Here is a 21612-nt window from a genome sequence, read left to right as displayed (position 1 = left end):
CTCCCAAAGTGCTGGGATTATAGGCGTGAGCCACCACACCTGGCCTGTTTATTTATTTTATTTTTTTAATTGGGTGATTTGTTTTTTGCTATTGAGTTGTCTAAGGGAATTTTTTATTAGTTGGACTTAATCTTAGGAAAACCTGAAGATCCTGATTTAGGATGCGCTCTGTTTGAAAAATGTGTAGTTGCCAGGTGCAGTGGCTCACGCCTGTAATCCCAGCACTTTGGGAGGCTGAGGCAGGTGGATTACCTGAGGTCAGGGGTTCAAGACCAGCTTGAGCCACATGGTGAAACTCTACCTCTACTAAAAAATACAAAAATTAGCCGGGCGTGGTGGCGGGTGCCTGTAATCCCAGCCACTCGGGAGGCTGAGGCAGGAGAATGGCTTGAACCCGGGAGGCGGAGGTTGCAGTGAGCCAAGATCGCGCCACTGCACTCCAGCCTAGGCGACAGAGCAAGACTCCTCTGAAAAAAAAAAAGAAAAAATGTGTAGTTACTCCCACTAGACACAAGGGGACACTACTAGCATGACACATTCATTTCCTAGAGGCAGGCATCCCAGACCTGAAGGGAGTACAGGGAGCAGGCACAGGTTCTGAATTCATGGGTCCAGGTATTCCTAAGTTTTTTCCACCACAAAGGAAAGGGGCAGAGTTTGTCGATCAATTCCCTTACTGGCGGGTGGAGGTTTTCTGGTCTACCTTTCACTGCATGGGTAGCCCCTTCCAGGATCCATAGGAATCTACTACGAGCCTTGGTTTCGGCTGCCCCACCATATGTGGACTCAAGGTCTAATCTGTTCCCCGAGGTTCCTTAATCTCCAAGGTCATGGAGTCATCAACATTTGGCCAGGCCCCAGTTCCAGCACCCTGATTTACACCCTTTCTTGTTTTCAAGGGATCCTTGGGAAGTTCCCTTACTTTTTGCAAAGTTAGCAATGGTTTTGTTTTGTTTTTGTTTTTGTTTTGAGATAGAGTCTTCCTCTGTCACCAGGCTGGAGTGCAGTGGCATGATCTTGGCTCACTGTAACCTCTGCCTCCTGGGTTCAAGCCATTCTCCTGGCTTAGCCTCCAGAATGGCTGGGATTACAGGTGCCCGCCACCACACCCAGCTAATTTTTGTATTTTTAGTAGAGATGGGGTTTCACCATGTTGACCAGGATGGTCTCGATCTCCTGACCTCGTGATCCACCCACCTCGGCCTCCCAAAGTGCTGGGATTACAGGCCTGAGCCACCACGCCCAGCAGTAATGGTTTTAAAACTATGTTTGTTTGTTTTTTGAGATAGGGTTTCATTCTGTCACCCAGGCTGGAGTGCAGCCAGGAGACCATGGCTCACTGCAGTCTCAAACTCCTGGCCTTAAGCAATCCTCCTGCCTCTGCAGCGGGATAATTAAGGAATCAGAAAGACCGAGAGGTTGAAGAGGAATTATTTAATTACTCAGGTGCACAGACCCAGTCGGATTAACATCCAAAGAACTGAGCCCCGAACAAAGAGTCTGGCTACCTTTTAAGCATTTCGTGGGGCAGGGGCAGATTTGTGCAGGGGGAAGCATGTTACAGAAGCGAGAAAGAAAGACAGTTATTTAATTAAGACATGCATTACATTATTTCTTACTTTTCAAGGAACAACATGTTTTTTGACTTGAGATGATCTGTTTGGTGACCTTGCAGCTGCACAGCTAGAGAAACAGAGTTCACAATGCCCGGGAAAGCGAGAGATAAGGCTCACTAGCCACAGAAAAACAGGCACTCAATTTTTAAAGGACTTTAACTCTTTCTCTTCCTCAGGTGGAATTGGTTTTTCTTACATACAACGGAGTTTTTGCTTACACTTTTTTTTTTTTTTTTTTTGAGAAGGAGTCTCACTCTGCCACCCAGGCTGGAGTACAGTGGCGCGTTCTCAGCTCACTGAAAGCTCCGCCTCCCAGGTTTACGCCATTCTCCTGCCTCAGCCTCCCGAGTAACTGGGACTACAGGCGCCCGCCACCACGCCCAGCTAATTTTTTGTATTTTTAGTAGAGATGGGGTTTCACCATGTTAGCCAGGATGGTCTCGATTTCCTGTGCTTGTGATCCGCCTGCCTCGGCCTCCCAAAGTGCTGGGATTATAGGCGTGAGCCACCGCGCCCGGCCTGCTTACACATTTTTAAATTTATTTTAAGTCTTGTTCCACCTCAGCTTCCTAAAGTTAAAAATTATGTTTATTATCACTGATAGGGAATCTAATCGCTTTCCAGTAGGAGAGCACTACATAAATTCTGGAGCACCAGCCTGCCACAGGGGAAGTGGGGAAGACTAGCTTGCTTCCTTTTATTTATTCATTCACTCATTTGTTCAATAACTTATTTTTGAGACAGTGTCTTGCTCTGTTGCCCAGGCTGGAGTGCAGTGACGTCATCATGGCTCACTGCAGCCTCAACCTCCCAGGCACAAGCAATCCTCCCATCTCAGCCTCCTGAGGAGCTGAGACCACAGGCGCATGCCATCAATACCCAGGTAATTTTTTTGGTGTTTTTTTGTTTTGTTTTGTTTTGTTTTTGAGACAGAGTCTCACTCCATCACCCAGGCTGGAGTTCAGTGGTGCTATCTTTTTTTTTTTTTTTTTTTGAGACAGAGTCTCGCTCTGTTGCCCAGGCTAGAGTGCAGTGGCACGATCTCGGCTCACTGCAAGCTCCGCCTCCCGGGTTCACGCCATTCTCCTGCCTCAGCCTCCCGAGTAGCTGGGACTACAGGTGCCTGCCACCTCGCCCGGCTAATTTTTTTGTATTTTTTTTAGTAGAGACGGGGTTTCACCGTGTTAGCCAGGATGGTCTCGATCTCCTGACCTCGTGATCCACCCATCTCGGCCTCCCAAAGTGCTGGGATTACAGGCTTGAGCCACCGCGCCCGGCCGGTGCTATCTTGACTTACTGCAACCTCCAGTTCCCAGGTTCAAGCAATTTTCCTGCCTCAGCCTCCCAAGTGGCTAGGACTACAGGCACGCACCACCATACCTGGCTAATTTTTATATTTTCAGTAGAGACGGGGTTTCACTCTATTGGCCAGGCTGGTCTCAAACTCCTAACCTCAGGTGATCTGCCCACCTTGGCCTCCCAAAGTGCTGGGATGACAGGCATGAGCCACTGTGCCTGGCCATTTTTTTGTAGTTTTGCAGAGATGGGGGTCTCACTATGTTGTCCAGGATGGTTTCAAACCCCTAGGCTCAAGTGATCCTCCCATCCCGGCCTCCCAAAGTGCTGGGATCACAGGTGTGAGCCCAGTTGTTGGCATCCAGCCAACAACTATTTACTGAGCACCTCTGTATGCCAGTTAGAATTTTGACAAGAGCTAACACAGGGGTCTTTGCTTCCCTGACCTCATAGTTTAGAGGAGAGGCAGATATAACCCAAGGGTTACATGAATGAGAGTGTGTCATTATAGACTGATGAAGGGGGACAGTGTGAGGACACGGGCCAGTGGTTCTCATGGCGTTGCTCTCAGCAGCAGCAGCAGCAGCAGCATCTGGGCGACATAGTGAGACCCTATCTCCAACATAATGGAAGGCAAATCTTGGACCTGCCCCAAGCCTACTGAATCAGAAACTCGACGGTGGGACCCAGCAATCTGTATTTTCACAAATTCCCCAGGGGATTCCAAACAACAGGCATAAGTCAAAGGAATGTGATCAAGGTTTCCCTAAGGAAGTGTGGTTGAACTGACAGCTGAAGGCTGGGTGGGAGGCACACAGGCAGGCAGAGGGCATGTGCAGCCAGGCACAGTGGCTCATGCCTGCAATCTCAGCACTGTGGGAGGCCGAGGCAAGAGAATAGCTTGAGTCCAGGAGTTCAAAAAAAGCCTGGGCAACATAATGAGACCCCATTTTTACAAAAAAAAAATTAAAAATTAGGCTGGGCGCAATGGCTCATGCCCGTAATCCCAGCACTTTGGGAGCCCAAGGCAGGCGGATCACCTGAGGTCAGGAGTTCGAGATCATCCTGGTCAACATGGTGAAACCCCGTCTCTACTAAAAACACAAAAAAATTGCCAGGTGTGGTGGTGGGCGCCTGTAATCCCAGCTACTGAGGAGGTTGAGGCAGGAGAATCTCTTGAACCAGGGAGGTGGAGGTTGCATGAGCCGAGATCATGCCACTGCACTCCAGCCTGGGCGACAAGAGCAAAACTGTCTCAAAAATAAATAAATAAATAAATAAATAAATAAATAAATAAATAAATAAATAAATAAAATTAGACTGGGCGTAGTGGCTCACGTCTGTAATCCCAGCACTTTGGGAAGCCGAGGTGGGTGGATCACAAGGTCAGGAGTTTGAGACCAGCCTGGCCAATATGGTGAAACCCCGTCTCTACTAAAAATAAATAAATAAATAAATAAATAAATAAATAAATAATAATTAGGCTGAATGCAGTGGCCCACGCCTGTAATCCCAGCACTTTGGGAGGCCAAGGCAGGCGGATCACCTGAGGTCAGGAGTTTGAGACCAGCCTGACCAACACGGAGAAACCCCGTCTCTACTAAAAATACAAAATGAGCCGGGTATAGTGGCACATACCTGTAATCCCAGCTACTCTGGAGGCTGAGACAGGAGAATCACTTGAACCTGGGAGGTGGAGGTTGCGGTGAGCCAAGATCGCACCATTGCATTCCAGCCTGGGCAACAAGAGTGAAACTCTGTCTCCAAAAAAAATAATAATAATAAAATATAATATAAATAAAAATTAGGTGGGCAAGGTGGCACACACTTGTAATGCCAGCTACTTGGGAGGCCAAGATGGGAGGATCACTTGAGCCTGAGAGGTTGAGGCTGCAGTGAGCTTTGATGGTGCCATTGCACTACAACCTGGGCAACACAGCGAGACTCTGTCTCAAAAAAAAAAAAAAAAGAAAAGAAAAGAAGAAGGGCATGTGCGAATGTCTTGTGATGGGAGGGAGCCTGATGTGCTTAAGGAACCAAGCGAAGGTGCACGCCTGCGAGCCTTGCGGGCTGCGGGAGGGAGCTTGCCCCGGTTCTGCAGAGGACTGGGAAGCCACCGAGGAGCAGGGAAACTTGGGGAGAATCGTACTGCCAAAAGTTAAAGCACGTGGGCCAGGTGTGGTGGCTCACGTCTGTAATCCCAGCACTTTGGGAGGCTGAGGCGGGCAGATCACAAGATCAGGAGTTCAAGACTAGCTTGGCCAAGATGGTGAAACCCCATCTCTACTAAAAATACAAAAAATTAGCCGGGCGTGGTGGCGGGTGCCTGTAATCCCAGCTAGTCGGGAGGCTGAGGCAAAGAATTGCTTAAACTCGGGAGGTGGAGGTTGCAGTGGCCCGAGATCTTGTCACTGCACTCCAGCCTCGGCGATAGAGCAAGACTCCGTCTCAAAAAAAAAAAAAAAAAAAAAAAAAGGTAAAGTACATGTTCAGATCTGAGACAGGACCAGGGCTGTGCTATTAGGATTGGTAAAGAGGGAGTGGAGGCCAGATGCGGTAGCTCACGCCTGTAACCGCAGCACTTTGGGAGGCTGAAACAGGAGGATCACTTGAGCCCACGAATTTGAGACCAGCTTGGGCAGCATAGTGAGACCCCATCTCTAAAAAACTGGGAAGGAGTAGAAATCTTTCAAAGGGTTAAGAGGAGTTAGGGGCTGGGCGTGGTGGCTCAAGCCTGTAATCCCAGCACTTTGGGAGGCCGAGGCGGGCGGATCACGAGGTCAGGAGTTTGAGACCAGCCCGGCCAATATGGTGAAACCCTGTCTCTACTAAAAACACAAAAATAGCCAGGCGTGGTGGCAGGTGCCTGTAATCCCAGCTACTCGGGAGGCTGAGGCAGGAGAATTGCTTGAACCTGGGAGGCGGAGGTTGTACTGAGCCAGAGATCGCGCCATTGCACTCCAACCTGGGTGACAGAGTGAGACTCTGACTCAAAAAAAAAGAAAAAAAAGAGGAGTTAGGGACTCTTTTGGCATGGCGTGGGGGAAGGAGAGCTCCTCTGAGACATCAGCCCAGGCTGAGAGCTGAGGGCAGCAGGGCAGGCTGGGGGAACTTGAGGTGCCTTTGGGATACCCCAGGATGTGTGACCAGAGACAGCAGTGTGGGCCTGGCACTCAGGATCCTGAGCAGACTGCAGACACCAGTTAAGTCACATTCACAGTGTGGACCCCCTTGGCTCAGCTGTTTCCTGAGTCTGGTCGAAGTGATTTAAGCAGAGTCATCTCGTGGTTGTGTCCTCTCCCCCTTTCCCTGCGCATGTAGCTTTCCCCAGGCTGGAGTGCAGTGGGGAAAGCCACAGGGAGTGTCACTACACACGTAAGTTAGTCTTCTGGAATTTCTTCAGCTGTGGTCACTGCTAAAAAAAGAAGTATGACGCTGGACAACAGGAGTCCAGTGGGACTTCGTTTAACACGTTTGCTCAAGTTATCAGCTCTTTGCAAGTGACCGACAGACTCCACCTCCTTTGTAACCTCAAAGCATGTTCACAGACTATCTCCTAGTTCTTAGGGATTTCTTCTGTCTAAAAGAGTTCTCAAAAATAACAGCAATCTCAAATACCATCTGTTAAATCCCTAAGCAATTTCACATGCATCTTATGAGACCCTGCTGATTAAAAACTTTTTTTTTTTTTTTTGAGACGAAGTCTCGCTCTGTCACCCAACCTGGAGTGCAATGGTGCAATCTCGGCTCACTGCAACCTCCGCCTCTCTGGTTTGGGCAATTCTCCTGCCTCAGCCTCCTGAGTAGATGGTACTACAGGCGCACGCCACCACACCCGGCTAATTTTTTGTATTTTTAGTAGAGATGGTGTTTCACTGTGTTAACCAGGATGGTCTCGATTTCCTGACCTCGTGATCTGCCCACCTCAGCCTCCCAGAGTGCTGGGATTACAGACACGAGCCACCATGCCTGGCTAGATTTCATGGTTTTGTTTTTTGAGATGGAGTCTCTCTCTGTCACCTAGGCTGGAGTGCAATGGGGTGATCTTTGCTCACTTCAACCTCCACCACCCGGGTTCAAGTGATTCTCCTGCCTCAGCCTCCTTAGTAGCTGGGATTACAGGCATGTGCCACCACACCTGGCTAATTTTTGTATTTTCAGTAGAGATGGGGTTTCACCATATTGGCCAGGCTGGTCTTGAACTGCTGACCTCAGGTGATCTGCATGCCTTGGCCTCCCAAAGTGCTGGGATTACAGACGAGACCCACCACCCAGCCAAGATCTAGATTTTTAGAATCTCTCTGGTCCCTTCCTGCCCAATCTTTGTCTTTCTGCCCTCCCCTCCAGTGGTGGCATCTCCTCCTGGGGCCTCTGTGCAGGAGGAGTGAGTTATTCGCTCACTAATCGCGCCATACTAAACCCTCAACTCACTCCAGGACTGTTCTCCCAGCCCAGCGGGTAGCCTTTGCTATGGGTTGGCGGAAAGAACCTGGGCCTGGAACTCCCTGGTCCCACCCGAGTCTGGCCACTCTCTCTGGCTGTAAAGGTGGAGTTTAGAGGAGGGGCACTCCAGGCTCTTTAGGAGATGCCTCTGGATAGAACCAGAGAGGGAGAATGGGAGCCCATTTAACTAAAGCCAAAAAATAGATGTTTTTCGTTGTATTCCCTTGCTAACTGTTTTTTTTTTTTTTTTTTTTTTTTTAGTTTAGGAGCAGATGTTTAATAGGCAAAGGACAGAGGAGAACAGCTCTCTCTCAGAAACAGGGGCGCCCAAATGGGAATTCCCGCTGACTAGTAATTTGATGAGAAATAGCAAACAACAGAGGACCACTCTTACCTGCCCTCCTGCCTACTTTCTGCACTGTTTATAGGAGTCCACCTCCTCCTCCTCATGCGTCCTGTTTGCTTCCTTCAAGCCTCTGGCTGCCCAATGGTGTTCTGACACCTGCTGTACCATCACTGCAGTGTCCAGCCTGGAGTCCCTGGCACTGTGGTGCTGCTGGGTGGGCTCAGAGATTGTCCACTTGGAAGGGATCACAGAGGAAAGCCAGGCGCGGTGGCTCAGGCCTGTAATCCCAGCACTTTGGGAGGCCAAGGCGGGTGGATCACATGAGGCCAGGAGTTTGAGGCCAGCCTGGCCAACATGGTGAAACCCCTGTCTCTGCTAAAAATACAAAAACTAGCTGCAGATGGCTGGAGGCCAGCACAGGATCTGGTGAAGGAGAGCTCCGACGAGCACGTGACGGAGCATGGTCCCGGCGGGTCTAGCCCAGGGTAGTGTGGGGGCAGTTGAACTTAGGCAACTCACGGAAGACCCCCATGTGCCCAGGTGGAGCAGGGTAGCTAAGTAACTGGACGCTGGGGCTGGAAGCTCAGAGGCATCCAAGCACATCGTATGACTTACCCATGGTGTGGCCTAGGACAAGCTGCAAACTGTCTCTGAGCCGAGGCTGCCTCTCTGCCAGCTGTGATCATTACACTGTGATTGTTTCTACAGGGAGGCACCGGTAAATGGCGGGAATTCAGGTCACCATGAGGTGCACTCACGTTGGTCTCAGACCAGATAGGGACATTAGTGGGTACAAATGGCCCTTGATGCTCAATTTTGTTGTCAGTTAAAAGAACCCTCTCAGCCAGTTTTTAATTCCCACTGAGCAACTGAGATGGGTAAAGAAAACGACAGTGGCTCGCACCGGTAACCTCAGCTCTTTGGGAGGCCAGGGTGGGAGGGCTGGCTGTGCTCAGGAGTTCAAGACAGCCTGGGCAACATAGTGAGACCTCCTCTCTACAAACAATAAAAATAAAAAATTAGCCAGGTGCAGTGGCACACACCTGGAGCCCCAGCTACTTAGAAGACTAGGGTGGGAAGATCGCTTGAGCCCAGAAGTTCAAGGTCGCAGTGAGCTATGATGGCACCACTGCCCTCCAGCCTGGGCAACAGAGTGAGACCTGTATCTAAAAAAAGAAAGAACAGAGAAAAAAAGAAAAAGAAAACAAGTGCCATCAGCTGGGAGTGGGCAAAGCAGACAGACCCCCAGCTCCCAGCATCCTCCACTGCAGGTGACCTCAAGACAGGTCAGAGCAGGCAAATGGGGGCTGGGAGATTCAACAGAAAGCTGTGTGGCAAGACCAAGAAAGCAGGTGTGGCAGCTGGCGTGGGAGAGACAGGTCAGGAGTACAGTCGCATCATTTAATGAGCATTTATTGCACATGTCTGTTCAAGCACCAAGCTCAGGCTGGAAACCATCCAAAGCACAATCCCTGACCTCAGGGAGCTCACAGTCCAGTGGGGAAGCCGAGAAGCAAATTAACGACTCTGAAGAAGCGCAGGCAAGTGCTATGATCAAGGCAGGTGTGCGGGTGGGGTGTCTGGGAACCCCAAAGTCAGCCTCAGGTGGGGAGGCGAGTCAAGGAAGGACCGGGAGACCAGGTTCAGCCTGGGTCTCAGAGGAGAGTGGGGCCAGCCCGGGGAATGGTGGAGTCACCCTGCCGGGCACTGCTGGCCAGGCCCAGGCAATGAGAGCACAGCTTGTTCAGGGTCCAGGAAGCAACCCCAGGAGAACGAAGCCTCGTGGGGAGGGAGGAACCTGGAGGGTGGAAGGAGTCTGGGCTTTTCCTGAAGGTGATGAGAGCCACTGAAGGATTCTGGCCAGAGGAGACATAGGGTTATCCTATCATGGGGGAGAGAGCTTTGAAAGGCAGGGAGGTGGGAGGCAGCGGGGACTCTCAGAAGTGAAGTCTCAGATCTCCTTAAGAGGTGAAGGCGGCCGGACACGGTGGCTCACACCTGTAATCCCAGCACTTTGGGAGGCCGAGGCGGGTGGATTACAAGGTCAGGAGATTGAGACCATCCTGGCTAACATGGTGAAACTCTGTCTCTACTAAAAATACAAAAAATTAGCTGGGTGTGGTGGTGCCCGCCTGTAGTCCCAGCTACTTGGGCGGCTGAGGCAGGAGAATCGCTTGAACCTGGAAGGTGGAAAGGCGGAGGTTGCAGTGAGCTGAGATCGCTCCACCACACTCTAGCCTGGGCAACAGAGCAAGACTCCATCTCAAAATAAAAAAAAAAAAAAAAAGAGGTGACGGTACAGGACAGGGGCTGGGATGTTGCCAGCTCACTTGTGCCTCATGCTCCCTGTTTCACAGATGTGGGAGGCAAAGGAGTCAAGGCCAGCTACACAGGGAGGCTGCCCAGGCCCCCTGGCTTCTGGCTCCTGCAGGCACCTGCCCAGCCCAGATCTGCTCGGGTGGGAGGTGCCTTGGTTAGGAAGGGCTGAGCCTCTTGCACTGATTTGCAAGCTGCAGATTTTCAACCTGGCCTCCAATCTCAAACTGGCTTCCGGGCCGTGGGCCTGATGGGGAGCCATTGGCATTGCCGCAGGGCTCATCCCCACCAGCGGAGGAGATATTCGTAGCTGAGGAAGGTGACAGCATTGACGGGAAAGGCGCGGGCACTGTTGATGGTGACCCCCCGGAAGAAGACCCCCAGTCCTTCCTGCCGGACACTGCTCACCATGCAGTCCAGCACCCCCTGGTATACTCTGCGTCTCAGCCCGTCCATCTGCATCCGGGACTTGATCACGTCTAAGGGCGTGGCTGCCACCCAGGAAGCAATGCCTGCAAAGCCCCCTGCCACCAGCACTGTGGCTGAACCTGGGGCAGAGGGAGCCCAGAGCAGGGGTCAGACCAAGAACACAGCATCCTCCCCAGACCCTAATCTCCTTCCCCAGTCCCCGCTGGCCTCTGCCTGCTACACACACCTCTGTCCCCCGTCCTCTCACACCACTTTACTTACTGGGATTCTGGCCTTCTGGTGTGTACTGGTGACAGAGCCCTTCATAGGTGATGAAGTAGATCCCCATCGTGGGGGTGTCCCTCAGCATCAGGGCCCAGGCTCCTCGGAACAGCCCCCGGTACCCCTCCTCCCGGAAGATGGAGGCTGCACAGTGCACGGGCCCCTGGTACTGGGGTGGGGTGCTACCCGGCTGGGCCACTGGCTCTGTCTGGTTTTGTAGCCGGACTTTGATGAGGTCAAAAGGAGCCAGACAGTAGGCCTGTTGGGGACGAAACATGAAGGCCCCAGGTGGGGCTTTGGGCTGGGAACTGGCCCCTTACATTCACAAGAGGAAGGATGCAGGCAGACGACTGCATCATCCGGTTCCTCAGGAACCCTGCCAGTGCCCAGCCTCTCACGTGCACGTGTGGCTGGGATGGCCAGGATGTCTGCATGCGATGGGGACAGGCCACCTCCCTTGGCATCAGGCCCAAGAGCGAGAGGCACTGCCCCCTCCTCATGCAACAGTGACCCACTTGCCTGGCCTGCACCAGGCACTCAGAGCAAGCCCGGATTCTTTTTGCAGGAGCAGGTTGGTTTCTGGCCTCCCTAAAGCTGGCAGTGAGCATACCTGCACAGTGAGCAGGGGCAAGTGAAGGATTCAGCCTGTGACTGTGAAATAGCAAAGAGGCCACCCTCTCCCAGGGTGAAGGAGGTCCCCTCGCGAGTGTTGTTCTCCTGCACCCACTTCTCAGAGGCCCGGGGGGCATGGGGGCCAGCCCTTCCTGCCTCTGGAGAGGCAAGACTCCCTCCCATTAGCATTCCACCAAAGAGGCTTCCGAGTGTGGGAAGGTGGGTAATGGGGGGACTTGGCAGGTGCTAGAGCTCTTAGCATCGGCGGAAGCAGACACTACACAGATTTGGGATGGAATTGGGGCTGGGGTCCTGGTAAGGGTCAGTGCTGGGGGGATGTAGAGAGTGATGGCGGCAGTTAAGGTTTGGGTCAGAGATGCCACTAGGTCAAGATGGCTTTCGGAGTCCAGGTGAGAGTCAGAGTCCATGTTGAGGCTAGCCTATCTAGGAGGGACTTAGGTGTTTTTCGCTCGTTTGTTTTGTGACAGGTTCATGGGCTCAGTTCCTCAGCCCTGGCGATGGCTGATGGCGACGGGGACTGGCGGTCACCTCCGGTGCTGGTCCTTAGGGTTTGGCAGGCCAAGTCTTCGCTTGTTTACTTTGGCCCTGGCAGGAAGGGTCATAGGTTGGGGACCATCCCTTGGGAGATGGGGCCTTGTGCCACCCTCCAGAGCGTGCTGGCAGGGCTGAGCTCAGGGCTTCGGGGGGTGTTCTGAGCCCTGAGCTCCTGGGGGCTGAGGACAGGGCGAGGCTGATGACAGGTGACAGTCCCACAGGGTGGTGGAATGTCAGATGCTATTTCAGAAGGTTAGCTTTGGCCAAGCCCAGGGCAACATCTGTGCCTGTCAGAGGCTGCCAATCCCTGCCTCTTCTTCCACTCCACACTAAAACACATTTTTCTTCTAAGACTCTGGTAAACGGAAGCCACAGGTTTGACTGTAAACCCAGGCTCCATCAGCAGCCCTCACAGTCCCCACTTCTGCTTTCCAAAGAGCTGGAGGGGGCAGGGTGACTTAGAAGCTGGGCCTGGCCACTTAGCTGAGGGCCTCGGTTCTCTTCCTTGTGTTTGTGGGATGTGGCTCGTGGGACTCAGGAAACCTATAGGTGACACCTCGCACAAGAAGGGGCAGAAGAAAAGCCAGGGCCTCCGGGGGTCTCATTAATCATTAATTCATTTGAAGGAGCAGCCTGACTTTGTCCTTTGTCCTTGCTCTCTGCCCCATGAAGTGTGACAGGGAACTGGGGGCAGCCGCCCAGGAGAGGGCAACCCTGGCTCGCGGTGGGGCTGTGAGTGGGTACCGGGCGCACCCTGTGCCTGCTTATGTTCACAGGCACCTGTCAGTACCGGCTCCCACTGGCGGCAGCTGGTCCCTCTTCCCTTCATCTGCCCCTCTAAAGCCTAAAGCCCAAATGACGGCAGTGACTTAATAGCTAATGCCCTGCTGGGCCGGGGCCTCAGGTGAGGCTCCCAGGTCATGGCCACGCAAGCGCTGCAGGCAAAGGGTAGAGCCAACGGGACCGGGGGAGTGTCAGGACCTCATCAGGACCTGGCCAGAGGGGCTGGGCTCACAGCTCTGTGGGGGGCTGGCAGTTCTCCAGGGTCAAAGGTCTCCTTGGGGAGTGGGGTCCCCACAGCCCTGAGTCTGGCAGACCCCTCTGGAGGAGGGCAAGCCCTGTCAGCTGGAGCGAGTGGCCCAGGCTGCTTCTCCCAGCACCCTCTTGGTACTGCCCGCCAGCTCTGTCTGCCTTTTGCCTCTTCCGTTCCCCACAGCGCTCCCCCAAGGGCCTGCAGCCTGGAAAGCCACAGCACAGGCCTCTTGTTCCCCTCCAGGAGGCCTGTGCCTCCATAGCTGTGGGTCACCAGAGCAGGGCGGAAGAGGACAGATCGACATGACCATCCCTATGACACTCGTGTGTGCCCACCCACTGCCCCCTCACCTGCAGGAACCCCCCGGTGCAGCCCGCTAGGAAGATGTGCATGTAGCTGGGTGGCTGGGCCCGCCGCTCCTGGTGGGAGGTGGCCGTGAGCAGCAGCAGGGTGTTGCTATAGACCCCAAACAGGACAGAGTTGACCACAGCTATGCTGGCAATGGGGAAGCTCATTCCCTTGAAGAAGCCCAGGAGCTGCAGGGAGACACCGTGGCACTGGAGTAGGCACCGTGGGGCCTCCCCTTTGTCCTCTCCAGCCCTGGAAAGGCAGCCTCTGGCTGGAAACTGCTCCCAAGTCCTGCCACAGGGAGGTGGGGACAGGTGGGGACAGGCTGAGGCTGAGCCATTGGGGTGCCAGGCTACCACCCAGGCCCCCCAAGGATCCCAGACATGGTCTTCTCTCCTCCAGGGGCAGAACCCTGCTGGAGCGGGAAGCTGGCACCAATGGCCCCAGATGCCTCCCCCAAAGGGGGAGGACCCCAAAGGAGTGGTTCACTCACGGACTCATGGCGGTAAATCTTGACCATGCAGTCAACAATGCCCCGGTAGGTGGTCTGGGTCTGCAGGCGCACCTGGGTGGGAGAACAGGGCAGGTGGGGTGGCGGGATGGGCAGGTGGGCCAACCTTTCCCTCTGCCCCCTCAAGCAGGATGCCAGCCAGCAGGAGAGGCAGGAAAGGCAAGATTAGCCAGGCCTGATCTCAGGGCACCCTGACGTCTGGGTTAGGTGCGATCTTTCATTCCTCTGGTGCCTCTCCTAAACTCACCTTTACAGTGTCAAAGGGGTGTCCCAGGACCAAGCCCAGAGCTCCTGTGGTGACAAGAAGGTGCTATGAGTGAGGGCCCTCGTGCCAGGCCCAGGAAGCAAGTCTGTGCCAAGAGGAAAGAGGGGTTCAGGCAGGAGGAAGGAGAGCAGAGCCATCTCAGACATGTGCAGCCACCTTCCTGCCAAGCTCCAGAGACTCCAGCTGCCCCGACACCCCCTCCACGCAGGCACTGGGCCAGGAAGGCACTGGGACAAGGGAGTAAGACCCCAGGCCCCACTGAGGATGCACACCCAGGAGGGAAGAGCCAGCCAAAGATGCATGTGTCCTCTCTGGAGCCCATACCCAGGTATCCCACTGCCAATGAGATGTGGGACTCTGGGCGAATCACCCAGGTTCCTGCCTCTCCGAGAGCTTTACTCTTTTTTTCTTCAACTCATAATGTTGTCGCCAGGATCCAGAGCAGGCCCTGCTGCCAGCTGGCCACGCAGAACTGCAGGGCCCTGATGGGGGTCATGCTTGGGCACCTGCGGAGGAGCTTCTCCCCTCCCGTCCACCTGCCCACTGCTAGCCCTGCCCTCCACAGCGGAGGCTGGTTCTGGAGCTTAGGGGAGGTCGCACTCCCAGGAGGCAGGTTCAGAACGTCCCTCTCTTTCTCCTAAGAGGAATGCCACCTGGAAGCTGGGCTGGGACCACAGCACAACAGGCCTCAGGGCCCCGGACTGCGGCCCACAGCCAGGTAGGGCAGAGGCCCAGAGGGAGCTCGGGACAGCAGGTGAGGCCAAAGGAGAGCTTCCTTTGTGAGCTCCACAGGGTGGGTCTGGAGAGCAGGGCTCAAGGTATAGGTGCTCACCTGGCTCTCCCGCCCTCTGCAGGTGTCAGGCAGAGTGACCTTGGAAGGCAGAGGCAGCACCTCCCACCTGCACCTTCTCTTCTCCCCATCGGCCAATCCCCGGAGGACTGGGGACAGCTGGCTCTGGGGCGCTCCAGGGAACCCCGACTTTTTGTTTTTTTAAAGACAGGGTCTTGCTCTGTTATCCAGGCTGGAGTGCAGTGGCATGATCATGGCTCATCGCAGCTTCAACCTCCTGGGCTCAAGGGCTCCTCCCACCTCAGCCTCTGGAGTAGTTGGGACCACAGGCATGCGCCACCAAGCCTGGCTAATTTTTTTCTTATTTCTTTTTTTTTTCTTTGAGATGGAGTCTCGCTCTGTTGCCCAGGCTAGAGTGCAGTGGTGTGATCTCAGCTCACTGCAAACCTCTACCTCCCGGGTTCAAGCGATTCTCCTGCCTCAGCCTCCCAAGTAGGTGGGATTACAGGTGCCCACTACTGCACCTGGCTATAATTTTTGTATTTTTAGTAGAGTTGGGGGTTTCACCATGTTGGCCAGGCTGGTCTCGAACTCCTGACCTCATGATCCACCCACCTCGGCCTCCCAAAGTGCTGGGATTACAGGCATGAGCCACAGGGCCCAGCCTCTCATTTCTTAGAGAGACAGGGTCTTCCTATGTTGCCCAGGCTGTTCTCAAACTCCTGACCCCAAGTGATCCTCCTGCCTCAGCCTCCCAAAGTGCTGGGATTACAGATGTGAGTCACCATGCCCTGCCTTTTTTTTTTTTTTTTTTTTTTGTGGCAGGGTCTCATTCTGTCACCCAGGCTGGAGTACAGTGGTGCAGTCATAGCTCACTGCAGCCTTGAACTCCTGAGCTCAAGCAATCCTCCTGAGTAGCTGGGACTACACCATGCTCAGCTAATTTGTTTTTTGATTTTTTGTAGAGACAGGGGCCTCCCTATGTTGCCCAGACTGGTCTCAAACTCCTGGGCTCAAGTGATCCTCCTGCCAGGCCGGAACTCAGACTTTGGTCTCCACTCCTCCTGTGTCACCCATCTTCCCCAGGGAGTGACCTACCATTGGGTGTGATGTGACAGAAGGAAGAAAAATGTCTCACCAGAGATCCAGCCAGCCACAAACTCCTCCACCGGCATTGTCTGGGCTTGCAGAAACTGGCGGCTCCAGCAAAGGAGACAGAGTTGAATTTCCCCCCTCCCTCCCCTGGCCCACGCTAATAACCTCCCACTAATGTTTAACCCTGGCGGGAAGGTGAGATGTGGCCTGGTGCCCGGACCTCCAGCAACTGGCAGAGGGGAGCGAGCCAGCTCCGGTGACCCTGGCCACCTGGAGGAGTCGTGCAGAGTACAGTCTCACGGGCCAGGCGTGCCAGGACCACAGGGGCCTTGATTCCCCAGCCTGGCCAATGATCCTGGCTCTGGAGATGGCAACTGGGTCCCTGCCCCATGGTCGGGCCCCTCCAGGGCTGCCTTAGTCAGCAAGAAGCAAGCCCCTGCCTGCCCAGCCAGCCCAGCTCCACTCCCATTCATCGCCACCAAGGGGCACGGCCGCCCCCATGCCACAGAGAGAGGCCAGGTGCGGAGGGAGCATGGCCACCAGGGTAGGCCCAGCCCGCAGCTGCCGGCTGCGTGGCAGGGTGGGGAGGAGCCACTCCCAGGAGTGACTCACCAGGCCTGGCTGTTCTCTCCAGGGTTGTTTACGATTCCCCCGACTCCCCCGTGTGAGTCAGAAACACAGCCTTCCTTGGCCTCCTCCTTCCCAGGGGAAAGATGGGGGTTTTGATCATTTAAAGTGCATGTTGATCTGCAATGGCCCCATTCTGCTCAGTCAAAACCAAAACCCTTTCAAGGATCTGTGAGCCACAGGGTGCCGCCCATTCTCCTCTGACCTCACGTCCTGCCACCCACCCCCTTGCTTTCTCTGCTGCAGCCACCCGAGCCTCCAGATTCTTCTTCAGTCAGCCTTCTGCCTCCAGGCTCTTCCCTCTTCCTGGGCACTCTTGCCCCGGCACCCCTTCAGCTGGGGCTCAAATGTCACCACCTCGGTGAGGTCTGCCCCGTCTCCCCAGCTGGAGGCACTGCTGGCTCTTCCTCTCTTTCTCCATCACAGTTATCACCCCAACATGTGACAGGAAGAACTTGTCTGTCTGGGCAGGGATCTCTGGGTGTTCTGTTCACAGCAGGTGGCACGGGGTGGGCGCTCAATAAATCCTGAGTGACTGAATGAATGTAAATGTCAGCGAGCAGCATCAGCGGCAGCCTTGGGGCTCCAGTTCCCTCTTCTCACCGCCAAAAGGCCCTGGGGAACATCAAGGCCCAGTGACACCTGCATCATCCCCTCCACATCTCCCTGCAGCTCCTAGTCTCCTATGGGAGACGCCCAAGGCCCAGTCCTGCTCACACCTCTCCTCTCATTGTGGCTAAGGTAGAACCCAGCCACCCCTGCTGCTTTCTCGTGGGTGGACAGATTCTGGAAACAGGACCTCCCACTTCCTCCCTCTGGAGCTGCCTGGGGCTCCTTGGGCCACCCACAAATATCGTCCTGAAAGACCATCCCCAAAGACTGGCCTCTCGTGGTGGCTTGGGCTGCAGTCCTGGTTCTGCTTCCTATTCCTGAAACTGCCTTTGCAGAAACTATAACTGATACAGGCCGGCTGCAGTGGCTCAGGGTGCAGTGGCTCACGCCTGTAATCCCAGCACTTCGGGAGGCCGAGGCAGATGGATCACCTGAGGTCAGGAGTTCGAGACCAGCCTGACTAACATAGTGAAACCCTGTCTCTTCCAAAAATACAAAAATTAGCCAGGTGTGGTGGTGGGCGCCTGTAGTCCCAGCTACTTGGGAGGCTGAGGCAGAAGAATCGCTTGAACCCGAGAGGTGGCGGTTGCAGTGAGCCAAGATCACGCCACTGCACTACAGCCTGGACGACACAGAGAGACTCCGTCTCGGGGTGGGGGAAACTATAACTGATACATTTATTACAGTGAAAGAGATCTGACCTAACTGACTCCATCTTGCTTCTAACTTCCAAGCTGTCCTTTTTCACTCCTGGCCATAGGCTGAACTAACTGGGAGGAACTCAGTTTATAGTTTAGCTTTGAAACAAAGATGATAACAGCCCTTTCCCAAAACAAAACCTGTTCCTGCCTGGGGACTAGACTGCCTTTGTAGGACTAACAAATTAGCCACAAGATTAGAAATTATGGTTTAGGAGTCATACAGCTAGAGACTGCAAGATTCTGACCCTCCCCAAATTGCTCCTGGGAATAACATCACTATTGTAAAAGCTCAGATCAGGGCCTGAGATATTTTGCAGACCCTGCACTTGATGATCAGCGGGCACCACTCAGATCCATAAACTGGCTCATCTGGTCTTGTGGCCCCCACCCAGGACCTGACTCAGCACAAGAGGACAGCTTCAACTCCCTGTGATTTCATGAGACCCAACCAATCAACACTCCCAACTCACCGGCCCCTACCCACCAAATTATCCTTAAAAACTCCGTCCTGGAATTCTCAGGGAGACTGATTTGAATCACAGTAAAACTCCAGTCTCTCGTACAGCCAGCTCTGCATGAATTAAACTCTCCTTATTGCAATTCCCTTGTCTTGACAAACTGGCTTTGTCTAGGCAGAGGGTAAGGTGAACCCAGTGGGTGATTACATGATCTCCCTGAGCGATGTTAAGCAGCCCCTTCTGTGGGCCTTGGGGTCTATTACCGTTTGCCAAAGTAGGACAGCAGTCGGGCTAACTGATGTCTAAGCCTCTCGGCTCTAAAGGCTGGAAGCCACCTCCTCCCTCATTTCAGAACGGGTCTCATTCTCTTTTCCAATCTCACCGCCTCACCCCAGTTCAAGACCCTCATTCCCACTTCCCTAGGGCCTTCCTGAAGGGAAGCTCACCCACGCATGGCGTCATCTTGTGAATCTCTAGCTCACAACCTCCAAAATGTTCTTACTGTCTGACACACCTGCCCCATATCTGTCATCCTGGGGTTCAAGGCCTCCCCCATGGTGCCACCCACCTGCTGTGCTCTGACACAGCGGGGGTCTTTCCTGGGGTCCTAACCATGCTCGTGCAGTTCCCACTACATGGCATGCCTTTCCTTCCCCACCATCAGCCTCCCGGACTCTCTCCCAGTGACCTTCCTTGGCTAAACCCAGGTTCTAGCCTCCCCACCACCACCACAGAGACTCCCCGGTGTCAGTCTTTGACATAAAACAGAGATACTATACTCACCTTTTAGTGAGTTCTAAGGATTAAAGCACTTTAAAAAGTGGCTGGCAGCTGGGCTCGGTGGCTCAAGCCTGTAATCCCAGCACTTTGGGAGGCCGAGACGGACGGATCACGAGGTCAGGAGATCAAGACCCTCCTGGCTAACACGGTGAAACCCCGTCTCTACTAAAAAATACAAAAAACTAGCCGGCCGAGGTGGCGGGCCTCTGTGGTCCCAGCTACTCTGGAGGCTGAGGCAGGAGAATGGCATGAACCCAGGAGGCGGAGCTTGCAGTGAGCTGAGATCCGGCCACTGCACTCCAGCCTGGGCGACAGAGCAAGACTCCGTCTCAAAAAAAATAAAAATAAAATAAAATAAAAATAAAAAAAATAAAAAGTGGCTGGCACATAAATGGCAACTGCTAAGACTTATTTCCACTCTCAGGAAGCGTGAGAATGACACAGGAAACGGGGAAAGGGCCTGGCCCCGTGCCCCACACACAGCAAGACTTTTCCTGCTTGTAGCATTTCATAGTTCTTAAAGCAATGCTGTCATCTTCTGTGGTTTTATTTATTTTTTTGGAGACAGAGTCTCGCTGTTGTCCAGGCTGGAGTACAGGGGCAGGATGGCAGTATCAGAGCTCACTGTGATCTTGAACTCCTGGGCTCCAGCGATCCTCCCACCTCAGGCTCCTGAATGGCTAGGACCACAGATGTGTGCCACCACACCTGGCTGATTTTTGGGTTTTTTTTTTTTTTTTTTTTTGAGGCGGAGTCTGGCACTCTTGCCCATACTGGAGTGCAGTGGCCCGATCTCGGCTCACTGCAAGCTCCGCCTCCTGGGTTCACGCCATTCTCCTGCCTCAGCCTCCCGAGTAGCTGGGACTACAGGCGCCCGCCACCTCGCCCGGCTAGTTTTTTGTATTTTTTAGTAGAGACGGGGTTTCACCGTGTTAGCCAGGATGGTCTCGATCTCCTGACCTCGTGATCCGCCTGTCTCGGCCTCCCAAAGTGCTGGGATTACAGGCTTGAGCCACCGCGCCCAGCCTTTTTTTTTTTTTTTTTCTTTAATTATTTTCTTTTTTTTTTTTTTTTTTTGAGACGGAGTCTCGCTCTGTCGCCCAGGCTGGAGTGCAGTGGCCAGATCTCAGCTCACTGCAAGCTCCGCCTCCCGGGTTCACGCCATTCTCCTGCCTCAGCCTCCCGAGTAGCTGGGACCACAGGCGCCGCCACCTTGCCCGGCTAATTTTTTGTGTTTTTTTAGTAGAGACGGGGTTTCGCCATGTTAGCCAGGATGGTCTCGATCTCCTGACCTTGTGATCTGCCCGTCTCGGCCTCCCAAAGTGCTGGGATTACAGGCTTGAGCCACCGCGCCCTGCCTGATTTTTGGGTTTTTTTACAGATGGGGTCTCACTATGTTCCCCAGGCTGGTCTTGAACTCCTGCCCTCAGGTGATCCTCCTGCCTTGGCCTCCCAAAGTGCTGTGGTTTTAAATGTGCTGTTCTCCTGGGCTTCTTCCTCTTTCCCCTCTTCCTCAACTCACCAATTATTATTTATTTATTTTTTTTGAGACGGAGTCTCGCTCTGCCGCCCAGGTTGGAGTACAGTGGCCGGATCTCAGCTCACTGCAAACTCCGCCTCCCAGGTTTACGCCATTCTCCTGCCTCAGTCTCCCGAGTAGCTGGGACTACAGGCGCCCGCCACCTCGCCCGGCTAGTTTTTTGTATTTTTAGTAGAGACGAGGTTTCACCGTGTTAACCAGGATGGTCTCGATCTCCTGACCTCGTGATCCGCCCGTCTCGGCCTCCCAAAGTGCTGGGATTACAGGCTTGAGCCACCGCGCCCGGCCTCAACTCACCAATTAAACCACAACAGACACTTCCTGAGGGCTGGGCCATGTCTCCCCTCAGTCTCCATCCCCTGACCTAGCACAGGCCCTGCATCCAGTAAGCATTCAAAACAACACCGAACTCTTCTGCTCCCGCTTCACTCCAGCTGGGTCGAGAGGCCATGGAGATACAGTGTGTCCTGGTCTGAGGGTCCCAGAGCTGAGAACCAGGAAGGAGATGCCTGCCCTCACTGGACACCCTTCCCTGCAGCCCATGTCTGAGTTCCTCAAGTCCTTAGGTCACATCAGCAAGGCAGATGTGGAGTCATGGGCTCAGCTGTGGGGCAGTGTGGATCACAGGAGGGCAGGCAGAGCTGCTTCACATGCCGAAGAAGGCAGGACTCAGCCAGGAGCTAGAGCTGCTTTCCAATCCCAGGGAACCAGGGCAAAGTGAACCCACCGCTCTCTGTTCCTGATCACCAAGCCCACTGCTGTCACTTGAAACAACTTCTGGTTCTTCTGGCCCCAGAAGGTGCTCCATGGACTTATTTTTCTCCATGAGTTCCACATCTCAGATGCATACACGTTGCATTGCCAGGACATGTCAGTGACATGGCCCTGAGGGTAGGTGGTTTCACACCTGCCTCTTTGGGGCCCCAAGTCTCCTCCCAGCCTGGGAACACCTCAAGGTCTCCTAGGCTGTTATATAAG

At 53.9% G+C, this 21612-nt stretch overlaps 1 protein-coding gene across 20 annotated transcripts; it reads right to left on the bottom strand.

The window, feature by feature from the left end:
- Window positions 1–1419: 1419 nt before the first annotated feature.
- Window positions 1420–17022, bottom strand: LOC105469569 (solute carrier family 25 member 45). 20 transcript variants are annotated; one of them, XM_011720797.3, is made up of 7 exons: window positions 16529–17022; window positions 15920–16014; window positions 14014–14057; window positions 13749–13820; window positions 13258–13546; window positions 10708–10966; window positions 1420–10565 (listed from the first exon to the last, which is right to left on the bottom strand). In XM_011720797.3, exons 4-7 carry the CDS (start codon window positions 13754–13756, stop codon window positions 10297–10299), a joined length of 825 nt encoding a protein of 274 aa, XP_011719099.1. In that variant the 5' UTR covers window positions 13757–13820; window positions 14014–14057; window positions 15920–16014; window positions 16529–17022; the 3' UTR covers window positions 1420–10296. The 20 variants fall into 20 exon arrangements, with proteins under 20 accessions (XP_011719099.1, XP_011719104.1, XP_011719091.1 ...); XM_011720802.3 differs by having other exon boundaries at window positions 13258–13326; window positions 15960–16014; window positions 16529–17021; XM_011720789.3 differs by having other exon boundaries at window positions 13258–13443; window positions 15960–16021; window positions 16529–17019.
- Between the last annotated feature and the right edge of the window lie 4590 nt (window positions 17023–21612).

Source organism: Macaca nemestrina, chromosome 12, assembly GCF_043159975.1.
Source record: "Macaca nemestrina isolate mMacNem1 chromosome 12, mMacNem.hap1, whole genome shotgun sequence".
Classification (NCBI taxonomy): Eukaryota; Metazoa; Chordata; class Mammalia; order Primates; family Cercopithecidae; genus Macaca; species Macaca nemestrina.
Note: the sequence above shows the minus strand (reverse complement) of the source record. Positions and strands in the feature narration are given on the sequence as shown.

Coding starts and splice junctions, on each gene's coding strand:
- LOC105469569 (XM_011720789.3), bottom strand. CDS start 15,996: ATGCCGGTGGAGGAGTTTGTGGCTGGCTGGATCTCTG. Junction 13,821..14,013: donor ACCCCTTTGACACTGTAAAG/GTGAGTTTAGGA, acceptor TCTCCCACCCAG/GTGCGCCTGCAGACCCAGAC. Junction 10,967..13,257: donor GCACCGGGGGGTTCCTGCAG/GTGAGGGGGCAG, acceptor CGTCCCCAACAG/GCCTACTGTCTGGCTCCTTT.